Consider the following 13,342-nt stretch of genomic DNA (forward strand, 5'->3'; position numbering starts at 1 on the left):
TATGAACTCATCATATCCCACATGAAAATAATTTGAGACGGTATGCTTTTATTCCCGCATATAGAATTGCTTGGTGGAATTTTCGTTAATATACTCAACAATCCATTAACAGCATTTCAAAAACAAAACAACAAAAAAAAAAAAAAGCAATCCATTAACAGAGACACGTGGGGAGAATATATTCTTCTTTTTTTTTTCTAATCAAGCAAACATTCTATTAACATAAGAAAATCAAGATACATGAGGCGGGGGTGAGATTCACCAACAAACACCTCATTACAACAAACACAGTGCAAAAGTGAAAAATAGATTGAGTTTTGGAACCAAAAACTTGGTCTCAACCCATTCCTGCAAAAAGAGTGCCGTCTTAAATGACAGTTGAGGCAGTAAATGTTGACAGTTTGTTGTCATGAGATGGCCACAGAAGATATCAATATCCCCTGCCTCAAGATCTTCAATTAGGGAAAATAGAAACATAGTAGGATGACAGACATTGATTGGCCTGGACCACTACTGGTCGAGTTTCTTCATGTCCACCTATGACAGCGTGTGGAGTCCAGATGCCGGTTATAATGAGATGGAGTAGGTCAAATCTAAAAATCTTGGGGTGGTGAAACTACGGGTATGGTGCATGTAGCCGTCGAATGCATGTGGTAGCCACGCACGGAACAAGCCGCGTGTGAGAATCATGTGTTGAGATTTTTACCACAATTCTACTTCGTGCCAGTAGATCAACAGCTAGAGAGTTGCGTGGTAGGGCGCATGTAGACAATCGATCGTCAGAATGCGATAGATCGAGCCTAGACCGAATCGTTGGAAATGAAAAACAAAAAAATAAAAAACCTTGGCGAAAAACATATAAACAAGTCGGTACCGCAAAGGGAACACGGAGAGAAGGATCCTCCTCTCCGGTGGAACAGCAAAATGGAGAGGATGAGGCACTTTTTCTTTTAGAGAGACGCTGGTGTATTTCATTCAGCCACATGGAAAGAACATATTAACAACAATAAGACTGCTCTACCTTCCCAAACCACATAGTTAGCCATTAATGCAGATGGGTACAATTGTAAGGTAAAATTTTCATATTTGTTGTAAAATCTAAGTATGCTTTTACACTTGAGGTTAAAATATGGTAGGTTCAAACGAACTGAAGGCAATGCATCAAGGGAATATTGAAAAGTATCTCACCCAGCCGAACAAAAGCTTATGAAAAAATAATATAACAATAGGAATAAAAGAATGTGAAGATAAAGAGGGAGACTAGACAGATGGGAATTACAACTTGAGAGCAGCAATTGCTTCGGGTTTAAAATCAACCCTGAGACCCAACACTCGCCTAACCTCGGCTGGTGTTAACCTCCAGGTCATAGGTCCTGAGTTCTCGCCCCAGAAATCTAGAATCTCAGACACCTTCTCCAAGTTGAGGAGTGTTGCCATTTGAGTAAGACGGGCAAACTTATCTCTAACAGTCCTCTGAGTCATGCCAGAGAAATGGCTTACCAATGCCCTTGCATCTCTGTCAAGCTGAAGGCCTCCGAGCTGACTGAACCTTTTCTGCATCATGATCACTTCGAGCCTCTTAACAATGAAGTCAATGACCAAATGAACAAACGAGTCATAGTTATTGGCTGTCATTAGTGGCTGAAGCCATGCCACATTTGTCTCGACAGCATGAAGAAGTTTCTGGACCCATGGATCATTCATCTCATTATCAGCATATTCAACCTCTGACAGCTCGTAGCTGATGGTTGCTACACTATCTAACAGTGGACGGACTCTGGGTGTCACGGTTGCCACAAGCTGTTCCATGCCAGCATTCAGAGCTTGCTTGAAGATGTTGCTCATATCACTCAATTCAGACAAACAAGATTTCACTCTTTCCCTATCGCCTGGTGCTGGGAATACCTGAAAAGAATATGATTTTAAACATATTTAATGTAAAACAATACAAACCATTTTTACCAGCAGGCAAATTCACATCTCTTGGCAAGAACCTAATCAGGCGTATCAACACATTGGACAACAACGCCTGACACAAATATAATAAAGTGAAGAAAGAGCTGAGAGAAGTATCCAGTATAGGAGCCAGAGTTTTCACATAGGACCCGATTACCCATCAGTAGAATCCATAAGGATATTAGAAGGAAAAAAAATACAAAAAACAATTAGGATTCTTCTCATATATATATATATTTTTTTTATAAGTAAGGATTCTTCTCATATATATCATACATCCCATATAATAATAGTTACTAGAAAAAAGGATGCCCTTTAACAAGAAACCCAAATGATTAATATGTAGAGAAAATGTTTCTCTCATAAGACATAGCAATTGTTGAACCCATGGCACACCAGACATTTTTTTTTATATACAAGTAAAAGTAAGATTTTATTGATAGTAAAAGGCATAGCCCAAGTACACAGGAAGTATACACAGAATACACCTAATAACCACTAAGCACTAAAGATGGATACAGGCAAATTATGAAAGCTGTCCTCATTAAAAAAAATGACAGAAGCCCAGGAAAACAGTGCCAAAAAATAATCTCTTCAACTCATCCAAGGAATGCTCCCTGTCTTCAAAGCACCTATTATTTCTCTCCATCCACAAACACCCCATAATACAGTGAGCTATGAGTTTCCACACAGCGGTGATATGAACATTACCCCAAGACTTGTCCAACAATTAAGAATATCCACCACTCTTCCAGGCATAACCCATGCCACACTAATCCAATTGAAGATCTCATCCCACAAGAACCTAGCCACCTCATACTGTAACATTAGATGATCTACAGATTTCCCGTTATTCTAACACAAGAAACACCAATCCATAATGATGAGACCCCGTTTTCTCAAATTGTCAGTATTGAGGATTCTCCCAAAGGGCCCCGTCCAAACAAAGAAAGCAATATTAGGAGGAACCTTACATTTCGAAATACCCATTGAGGGAAAGCAATGGTCATTATGAAATCCCAAAAGGGCCTTATAATAGGATCGCACAGAGAAATAAGAATCTTAAACTCCCCCACCAGGAGCCCAAATCATCCTGTCCTCCATAGCATTACCAAAAGCCAGAGCATACAAGAACCAAAAAATCAGCAAAAGTTCCAAGTTTTCAATCTTAGGCCGCTCTCGAAAAACTAACATTCCACTGGATAGAGCCATTGGAATACACCTAAAGGTCAGCCACCAAAGCCTCTTTGTCATTTGCAATTCGGTAGAGAGTGGGGAAGACACACTTAAGAGCCCTTGCACCACACCAAGCATCATGCCAAAAAGAAACAACGCGGCCCCTCCCAATCTCAAATCTGAAAAAGTTGGAGAACCCTCTCCCAACCTAAACGAATATTTTTCCACAACCCCACATCATATGCCCCCCTAACTTCATTGGAACACCAGCCCCCAATACTCCCCTATTTAGAATTGATAACTACTCTCCACAAAGCTTCCCCTTCCCGATGATACCTCCACAACCACTTCCCCAAGAGTGTTTTATTGAAGAACCTCAAGTTAAGCACCCCTAGACAATGACAAGCTACCGGAGAACAAACTTTGTCCCAACAAACAAGATGGAACTTAGCTTCCTGCCCAAAACTCCCCAAAGGAAAGAGCGGAAGAACTTCTCAACACAAGAAGCCACACCTGCAGGTAAAGGAAATAAAGAAAAAAAGTATGTTGGTAGGTTAGATAAATCAAAGTGGTTCCACCCCCTTTGACAAATGAGTTATTTTCCATCCTGCCAATCTTCTTTCAAGTTTTAAAAGCATACCATATCCCAAATACATTTCACCTTGAAAGTAGCCCTCAATGGAAGACCAAGATATTTCATGAGAAGCTAAGAAACCTTACAGCCCATAGAAAACTCATCTGGACCTGAAGCTTTATCTTTAGTCATCCCACCAATCACCTGACAAACTTTATCCGCCTCAAACGGTCCCTCCAACCAAATAGAACAAGACTAGTCAGTGGACACCAAGGCCAAGGTCATCAAGATTAGGCCTCCAAGAGAATTGTTCTAAAAGAAGACTGTTGTAATAATTGAAAATATGACTCTTAATAACTTCGTGATCCGAACAAACCTGGCCATCAACCTAAAGCATCTCACTAGCATTATTCCTACGATGATAAGTTTTTTTATCAGTATTTCTATTGTGAGAATTTGCCACTCGATGGAAAAATTTTGTGCATCTATCCCCTTCTTTGGACCAAAGGCTCGCGATTTCTATCTCCATGAGATTTCTTCCATTAGAAGCACCCTCTCAAGCTCCATGGTGATAGATCTTCTACTAAAAGACTCCACAAAAAAGAGGAGAGATCACTTTCCTTCGCTCGAAACCTATAAATCCTAAAATTGCAACCACCTTTGACGACAATATGCCCAAATACATATGCATTCCAAATCTTCAAATCCTTTTTTAAGGCTTTGAGTTTACTAGCTAAAATAAAACTTGGTGTGCCCTCCAAGGGATACGAGGACCACCACGATCTTACATTCTCCACAAAGCCCTCAACTATCAACCACATGTTTTCAAACTTGATATATCTATTACCCTCATGTATACACCCACAATCAACCCCTAAGGGTTGGCTCAAGTAGTAAAAGCCTTGGGTCTTGGTGGTATGCTCCCTACAAGGTCCAATGTTTGAATCCCACTAGGTGCAAACAATCTCTAGGGGCCATTAGACTGAGGGATTTTCCTCTTGAATTACCCGGGGTGCATTTGCGGGATACTCATTTTTTAGAGCCTATGCACCCCCGCAATTAGTCGTGGGAACCAAGTCATATTAAAATCACTGCAAATGCACCAAGGTAAGTTCCACCAATTACTCACACCACACCAAACATTTAGCCCTTTGTAAAAGTTGAAAGTATACAACCGTCTCAGTTGGTTGAAGGTTCTGTTTTTCTATATTTGCATAAACCTCAGTGACAGTCAACAACATTGCCAGTATAAATTGAGGTTTAGGGAAATATTATTATTATTTTATTGGTATGGGCTGTAGGGAATTATGAACGTTCCGAACTGAGTTATAAAAGCATTCCTTTTTTCCAATTTTTATAAATATCAGATGTGTACTATAGCCTTGTAATTCTGTCTCAGAATTAGCTCTAATCCAAATCCTGAGCTAGTAGCAGCTTATGCATCAAGCAAGAACTTGAATGATCAGACAATGTATCTATCTACTTTGAAACTCCATTAGTTGGTTGCAATATCTCATGTGAAGCAACATACGTAATCAAATTGATAGCTTCACTTTCGAAAGTGTGGCACTCATGTACATTAACTTGTAATACTCTAAAATGTTTCTTTGTCATGTCACAGACAATGCACCCCAAGCAAGTGAAAATTTGAGGTATAGGTACAGACTAAAGAATAGTTCTGTTTCAATTATTCAAACTAACGTAATAGGTGATTAAGTATACGACTCACCTCAGCACATTGCTCCTCAATCTCGTGTTTGAGCTTAAGGACATACTCACCGCTAACATCCATGTTATTCAAGGCCGTTGCAATCTCTGTCCCGGTCTTCTGCACGCCGACACCACCCAAGAACAGCTTAGCACCGAGGTTGGGCTCTCTCGTCTTTTGTTGCAGAGCTTCATGATACTCATTGCTCAACAAACTACTCGCACCACTCAACATCGCAATGACCGAGCTGATATTGGATGTGGATATGGCCCTCCTCAGGCAACTCTGTAGAACATAGAAGACGTCATCGACCATGGAAGTGGTCAAGCTGTCCGGCACCTGCTCATCGATCTTGATCGCCTTCCTCACATTCTCCACCATAAAGAAACCCTCTAGAATTACATAGAATCCGGTAAGATCTTGAAGAACCTTGCTAAGACTTCCACTCCTAAAGGCCTTAGTGGCCCGCGGAAGCACCTCCGGATCAACGGAACTCAAGCCCTTGATCTTCGATACCATAAACTCGGTGTAATCCTCCCCCAATTGCATTAATGATAGTATCTCTTCCAAGTACAATTCGATCTCCCTCGGGTCCGGACCCTCGGATCCTCCTCCCACAGCAAGCAAATTCTTGTTTTGTGCATTGATCTCCGAGGACAATCGGGCCAACTTCCTGAACTCCATGTATTTCTTCAAGATCAATGAACCTCGAGAATCGCACTCCTCCTGGAGCTCGCAAATCGCGTAAACGATCCCGTCGTCGCCGCAGAGACCTCTCAGAATCTCGTCGTTTTCTTCGATTGCCAGGACCACGTCCTTGAACAGATTTGTTAAGCAGGAGATGAAATTCACCTGGCTCGTCTGGTTAGGGTTCTTGCTACTCTGTTCCATTAACTCCACCATGTGCTCGAACTCCAGCCTCGCTCTCATTCCTATCACCTTCTTTAGGTAACCAACGTATACCTGCAATCCCTCATCCTCCAATCCAAGTGGCGAATAGATCCGAATGAACCGTAAGATCGTCGGGTGGTCGCGTTGATCTACGGCCGCGGAGAGCTTCTTGCGCACGATTGCTTCGAGCTGGTGCTTGGAGGCGAACATCTGGTCCCTCTGATCGGATCCTGAGTCCTTGTACTTGGCGTCGATCTGGAGAAAGGTCTGGACGTAGTTGGCGGCGAGCTCGAAGTCTTCGGTATCGAGGGCCTTCCTGACGCCGTCGATGCAGTTGGAGCGCTGGACGACGGCGTCGATGCGGTGGAGGGTGGAGTTGACGCGGGACTGGGCGAGGTCGAGCTCGCGGACCTTGCGGCTGACGTGGTCGGCGAGGTCGCAGGTGGAGGAAACGTTGGAGAGCATGTGCTGGGAGTCGGCGGAGACGATGTCTAGTACCTCAGCGGACTTCTGGAGGTGGTGGAACTGCTTATCGAGATCGGAGCGCTGGGAGAGGAGGTTGTCGAGGTCGAGGTCGAGGGCCCTCTGGTAGGCAATGCACTCGTGGAGCAGGCGGGTCATTGCCCCGACGTCGGTTAGGGTCCGAATCTGGTTCATGGCCTCCGGCGTGCCGAAATTGATGGACGTAGTGGAGGAGGTAGTGATGCCTCCATTTTCTTCTTCGGCCGCGATCGACCCCATTGTCGCCTGATCTTTTCCAACTTCAATCCAAATCCCAAATACAAATGACGGCTGTGGCTGTTATGTTGGGAGCGGCTATGCTCTAGTGTGAATTTCACCGGTTTTAGAACGGACTGAAGAGATGAGTGTAAAATAAAAAAGAAATTTTTATACACAATACTATTCTCTTATTTTTATCTTATTATATAAGATGTGATATATTTATCACTTAATATGTCACATCTTATAAAATAGAATGAGAATATAATATATAATTCAAAAAAGTATAATCCAAAGACGAAACCCAAATCCGGGTGGGGTTGGTGCTAGGGGTGCTACTAGCGCCCACAGACGGGGGCCACCCTAGTTCCATCTAGGGGTGTGCAAAATTTCGAAAATTTCGACTCCGTCCGACTTCCGCTCCGACTCCAACTCCGACTCTGACTTCGACTTCGTCGGAGTCATCGGAATTCGGAGTATCTCCGAATATCTATTCGGAGTCGGAGTCGGAGTCGGAGTCGGAGTCGGAGCTCCAAGAAGCTCCGATTCCGACTCCGAAAATCGTTTTTACTGAACACTTGCGCTCGAGCGAGGTGTCGAGCGCAAGTCGAGCACACGTTGTATTGAACATTGGCTCGAGCGACATGTCGAGCGGAAGTCGAGCGAACCTCTCTGGAAGAGTTCTGCTCGAGCGATAGGTCGAGCGGAAGTCGAGCGAACCTCTCTGAAAGAGTTCCGCTCGAGCGCCACGTCGAGCGCACGTCGAGCTCCGATCTTATGTCGGAGCTCCTATAGGAGGTCGGAGCTCCGATAGGATGTCGGAGCTCCGACCTCCGATCGGAGTCGGACTCCGACTCCAGTTCGGAGTCGGAGTCGAAGCTCCAATTTGGCTCCGACTCTTGTCGGAGTCGGAGGTCGGAAATGAACACTCCGACTCCGTCGGAGTCGGAGCCCAGCCCTAGTTCCATCCCTGCATGAGACAGAGATAGTTTGGGCCCTAAATCACGGCACCACCCCTCATGGGTGGGTGCCCCCATCCAAATGCTAGGGTGGATTGGCCCCCATACCTGTCCATCAATGCCGCCCAAAAATAATTGAAAAACAAAATCCAAAACCAAACTCTGGCAGAAAGAGAGAGAGAGACACGCACCTGGGGCTAGAATGTCGAGGGTGACTGTGAGAGGGAGAGAGACACTGATGGACGGCAGGACATTTTGGGCAATAGGAAGAGAGACTGAGAGGGGAAAGAAAGAGAGACACCGCAGGGGGAAGGTGTTAAATTTTAAACAAAACCTAATAAGAAACAGCATTGTTTTAATAAAGAAAATTATTTATATATATATATAAATAGTTGGCTGGGCTTGACACTAGAGCCCAGGCAACTATATAGTGGTTCTCATTACATTCGATCTACTTCTAACATTGAGGCTTGATAAGGGCGGGATAGTGGGCGCCTGTTGTCCAACTCATCCATCTGGCATGCTCACCACATAGCAAAATAACCCATCCGGTTTGTGCCCATTACTTGGCCCGTTCACCCAATCTTCTAGGCTATAACACAACAACCCACTTTTTACAAGGGTCAGGAAGCAAATTAAAAAAGAAAAAAAATTCTTGAGGCATGTCGTGGTGTCTAGTAAGGCTAAAAACTGACTTCATCGGTCCAAAATCGATGCCTACCGATGGGTTTTGGAGAGGTTTAGAACCGGCCGATTGGGGGGTAGAAAACCGACAGCTTCGATCTTGGCGTGAATCAGTGCGGTTCGTCAATCTACCGTCGGTATCTCTGTGAAGGAGGAGGGGAGAAACAGACTCTACTATCAGTGGGAAGAAAAGGACTTGCAGAGGAAAAAATCAGAGGAAAGAAAAAGATGAGGGGAGAAGAATATGATGAGGTTATTAATCTCAAGTCGAAAAGACGCCGTTTCATCTAATTGTTTTTATAAAACTCATAACTAAAACTACACTGTTTCACTTACTTAAGTGAAACGGCGTCATTTTATATACGTATAATATAAAATATATATCTATAATCGGCCGGTTCAACTGTTTGGATTTGGCTCAGATCAAAACCGAATAGGTCGGCATCGATTTCCTTATTTTCATACCATCGCCCGACTGGTTTTCTATGGCTTTCAGCTGGTTCCAGACTCCGGCAGCCAATTAGCGTTGGCGACAGCCGGTCTCGTCGATTTTTGTACAGCCCTAGTGTCTAGGACCAAATCACTCCTTCCAATGGGAGGTTGTCACGTCAATCTCTCATTTGTATATGAATGAAGCTGCACAACATAGATCTAGAATGACTAAATATATTTTAGATGAGGAGTCACATTAAGGTGGTCTAGAGTGTCATGAATCCAACCTAAGATCATCGTAATCCATTATCGTGATTGATGAGATCGCCATTGCCCAACTATTGTTGTAGACTATCCCATTGAAGAAAGTAAGTGACTTCAAAAGAGACAAAAAATGGAGCAGTGCATTGCCGTTGTAATTCTAAGGCAATGAAGTTGGTTCGTTTCTATGACAATGCCAAGGATCACACTAGGAGGGTAAATGTTGTGTACGCATGTTATGGAATTTTGGCATATGCATACTCTATAATCTCCTCATTTCTAATCATGAAATAATAAATGTTTATCCATTATGTTTATGAATATTTTTACTTGAATATTTGTACTTCATGTTTTTTGAGATTTGAATGCATTTTTTTCGTTATTTCTATGTGAATAATCGTATCATGTGTCAATTATCATGGACGAGAAAGAGGATTCCCTGGACCATTTATATGGTATGTCACCATGAGTTTCATATGGATAAAGAGAGTCTCTATGATAATTGGAGTGGGGCAGTATCGTGTTGGCCTCACTTGATAGACGGAAAGAAGATTCCCTTGGGCGTACCACGTGTGGGGTCTTCAAGTTGGTTGGCCAGGTAGACATTTTTTCCAACGGAACATTTTATATCTTTGTGTGAGAGTCGACTTGTGTTGAGGTCAGGCGAGTTGACTTGCATGTTGATCGGGTGGGACTGATTCCTTGATTTCAAATGGTGGAGCAGATTTCCCCTAGTTGCCCATTAGGTGATGTATGTCTGTGTGACGAATATATATGTGATAATTGTGAATAGTTATGTGATTGATGTGATGGCATTTACGTGCCTAAGAAAAGGGTGATTCCTCACCTCAGCGACAAATAATTAAATATATGTATATATAATGAGTTTTGCCTGAGAAGAGGGTAATTTCTACAAGAGTGATTCATCACTATGCTTATATAGATGTGTTTTACTAAGATGGTGATTTATCGCTAGGGGTGTGCAAAATTCCTAAAATTCTGACTCCGTCCGACTTCCGCTCTGACTCCGACTCCGACTTCGTCGGAGTCATCGGAATTCGGAGTAGCTCCGAATATCTATTCGGAGTCGGAGTCGGAGTCGGAGCTCCAAGAAGCTCCGATTCCGACTCCGAAATTTTTTTTACTGTACACTTGCGCTCGAGCGAGGTGTCGAGCGCAAGTCGAGCACACGTTGTATTGAACATTGGCTCGAGCGACATGTCGAGCGGAAGTCGAGCGAACCTCTCTGGAAGAGTTCTGCTCGAGCGACAGGTCGAGCGGAAGTCTAGCGAACCTCTCTGAAAGAGTTCCGCTCGAGCGCTACGTCGAGCGCACGTCGAGCTCCGATCTTATGTCGGAGCTCCTATAGGAGGTCGGAGCTCCGATAGGAGGTCTCCGACCTCCGATCGGAGTCGGACTCCGACTCCAGTTCGGAGTCAGAGTCGGAGCTCCAATTTGGCTCCGACTCTTGTCGGAGTCGGAGGTCGGAAACGAGCACTCCGACTCCGTCGGAGTCGGAGCCCAGCCCTATTTATCGCTATGTTTACAAATACATAAGTTTTTGCCTGAGAGAGTGATACACTAATACATGTGTTCACCCATTTCATTATATGAAATTGTTCATTACATATTTTCAAGCATTGTTTCTCATTAGCAGCATTGTCATAGTTGTCTAACCTACCTATGGTTTCAATGTCAAAAGCATAGACTTTGATGCAAAGTTAGACCCAGAAGTGGTACTCGAGGAGGAAGAGCCAACCGAGCTAGAGCAATAGGTGTGTAGGCATTTTACTATTGTAAAACTTGTCTACTTATGGGAGTTGTATTTATATTTATCAATCAAGCGACCATATGTGTTCAATCAGCCTTATTCTGGGTGTACAAATGAAACTGTTAGATATGTGTATAATTATTTAAGTAATGAAGTGACTTGTGGATATTATAAGAATGTATATATGGTTTTTAGACTTCGGGTACTATAACATTTAGCCTTCAGACTAAACCTTTACTTTTCTGGTGCAAATAACATATCTATTTCTTTACACGTACACTTCCTAGTGAATATTGCACGCCTAACCCGATTGGAATCTTGGGTTTTGTCAACAGCTAGCACTCTTGACACCACGGATCTTCATCATGTCCTATATTGAGAAACGAGGCGCCATAGGTAATGTCTATGGATATGTTTAGGATGTTCATCTTCTACACCTTTGTCTCTTTCTCTCATGATCTTCTCACGTGCATGTTTTCTTATTATTAATTATTGATTACTTTGATGTTACTCTTTCAAAGTACTACTTAACACTCAGTTTTAAGATGAGTTATGGGTGTATATGTGTATCATGAACCCCAAGCCAGCAAGGGGCATTATCTCAATGGAGATTTCATGGTTACTCGAGAGTGCCTGAGAGAGAGAGAGAGAGAGAGGCTTACCATATGCAACATTGGTGGTGAAACTCATTAGCAGCATCGCGGTGATTCTTTAGTGCAGCCATGGCATATCAGCATCTTGTTGAGATGTAGAGAAGGCAACCCACACGGTGATTGGCACTTTTTGTGTTTGTTTGAAGGGCTCTTAATGCCATACTATGAGTATAATTATTATCTATTTATTGGTATACACAATAGCGGATTCCATGAGGCTGCAGTGAAGGAAGGACTTGATCGTATGGACTACGCTGGGATCAAGGTGGTCTTGGTGGGCGGAGACACCGTGGTTTATGGTTGGATTCATTTGTGGTAGTGGGAGAATCGAAGGGTTGTTGCGTGTAATGGACTATAGCTTGGACTGATGGTGACACCCATGGTGTGGCGTTGCCGTGAAGGTAGAGGCAACGTGGAGGAGGTTGTGCGTGTGATTGCTAGAACAAAAGCAGGACGTGGGTCTATTATGGTGGAAGAGAGAGGCTTGAGACAATGGGCATGGCGGCTTCTATCGTGCAGGAAATACCTCAACAGTGTGAGATGGTGGTTCACAGAAGTTTGTGTCTATGGTCCTTGATATTCTCGTTGTTAATTTCACAAAGGGGTGGCTTGCAATTGGCTAGGCAACAATTGTTGATGGAGTAATCTTTTGGTGCAAGCGCATGGTGGCTATAACGGCCCAAAAGAAATTCGATAGAAATAATTTCTTTAGACCATAGAAACGCCATGAAATCGTAGGAGAATTTCATGATCAAGCAATCGATTAGGTTTTAGTCTGTTGACGTAATCAAATTATGATTCGCTACGGGGACAGATTTACTTTTTGATTTAGTTGAGGCACTTAGGATTATAATTTTCTTAAACTAATTGTACCGTTAGACTCTTATAAATATTTAGAATTTTATGATGCAATAAAAGATTTTGAGTTTTTTGGATGAAAATTCAGTCAACTAGAAAGCGCCATGTGGCATTTACAACAAACAGTTGTCACATCGCCATGTAGGATGTCCAAATCACCCTAGGATCACTAGGAAGTCTTTTCAGACAAATGGCACCATTACAGCCCTCCATTTGGAGCCCACTTTGCACTTGTTAAGAGGAGTACATATGTGTAAGGTGGATAAAGTGAAAACCATGCAAGACAACATGCCTTCTTACACATTGCACTATGCCAACCACTCAAGTACATTAATAGCCAACTAACAAAGGGGGTTTCAACCCTAATTAAATCCCAAATTTTATGACAAGGCTGAAACCCCAAATCTTGAAGGTAATTGAAACCCTAAAATCCCAAACCCCAAAAATGTGCTTCTTGATTTTGACTTGTGTTTCCCTCTTGGTTTAAACACTTCTACAAGCAACCATCCACTCATGCACTATTTCTTACACCCTCATCCACTCCCTTACACCAAGGTACACTCATTTGACTAAACCAATTGCAAATGGACTTGAAAACCTAAGTAAAACACTAACCTTAAATGAGCCAATCAGATTGGTGTTTTTGGTTCTAGCCGAGACCCCATTTTTCCCTTAGCTTTCTACACAAGCTTTTCCCCA

The 13,342-nt window shown here is 43.0% G+C and overlaps 1 protein-coding gene across 1 annotated transcript; it reads right to left on the bottom strand.

Annotated features, from left to right (window-relative positions):
• Positions 1 to 1,013: 1,013 nt before the first annotated feature.
• LOC108992641 (conserved oligomeric Golgi complex subunit 4) lies at positions 1,014 to 7,169 on the bottom strand. The gene is made up of 2 exons (XM_018967239.2): positions 5,436 to 7,169; positions 1,014 to 1,905 (listed from the first exon to the last, which is right to left on the bottom strand). The coding sequence occupies exons 1-2, from the start codon at positions 7,044 to 7,046 to the stop codon at positions 1,276 to 1,278; spliced, it is 2,241 nt and encodes a 746-aa protein (XP_018822784.1). The 5' UTR covers positions 7,047 to 7,169; the 3' UTR covers positions 1,014 to 1,275.
• Between the last annotated feature and the right edge of the window lie 6,173 nt (positions 7,170 to 13,342).

The sequence above is a fragment of the Juglans regia genome, chromosome 7 (genome assembly GCF_001411555.2).
Source record: "Juglans regia cultivar Chandler chromosome 7, Walnut 2.0, whole genome shotgun sequence".
Classification (NCBI taxonomy): Eukaryota; Viridiplantae; Streptophyta; class Magnoliopsida; order Fagales; family Juglandaceae; genus Juglans; species Juglans regia.

Excerpts from the sequence above, each read along its gene's own strand:
- LOC108992641 (XM_018967239.2), bottom strand. The coding sequence starts at position 7,046 with ATGGGGTCGATCGCGGCCGAAGAAGAAAATGGAGGCATCACTACCTCC. Across the intron at positions 1,906-5,435 it reads TTGAGGAGCAATGTGCTGAG|GTATTCCCAGCACCAGGCGA; the intron begins GTGAGTCGTATA and ends TATTCTTTTCAG.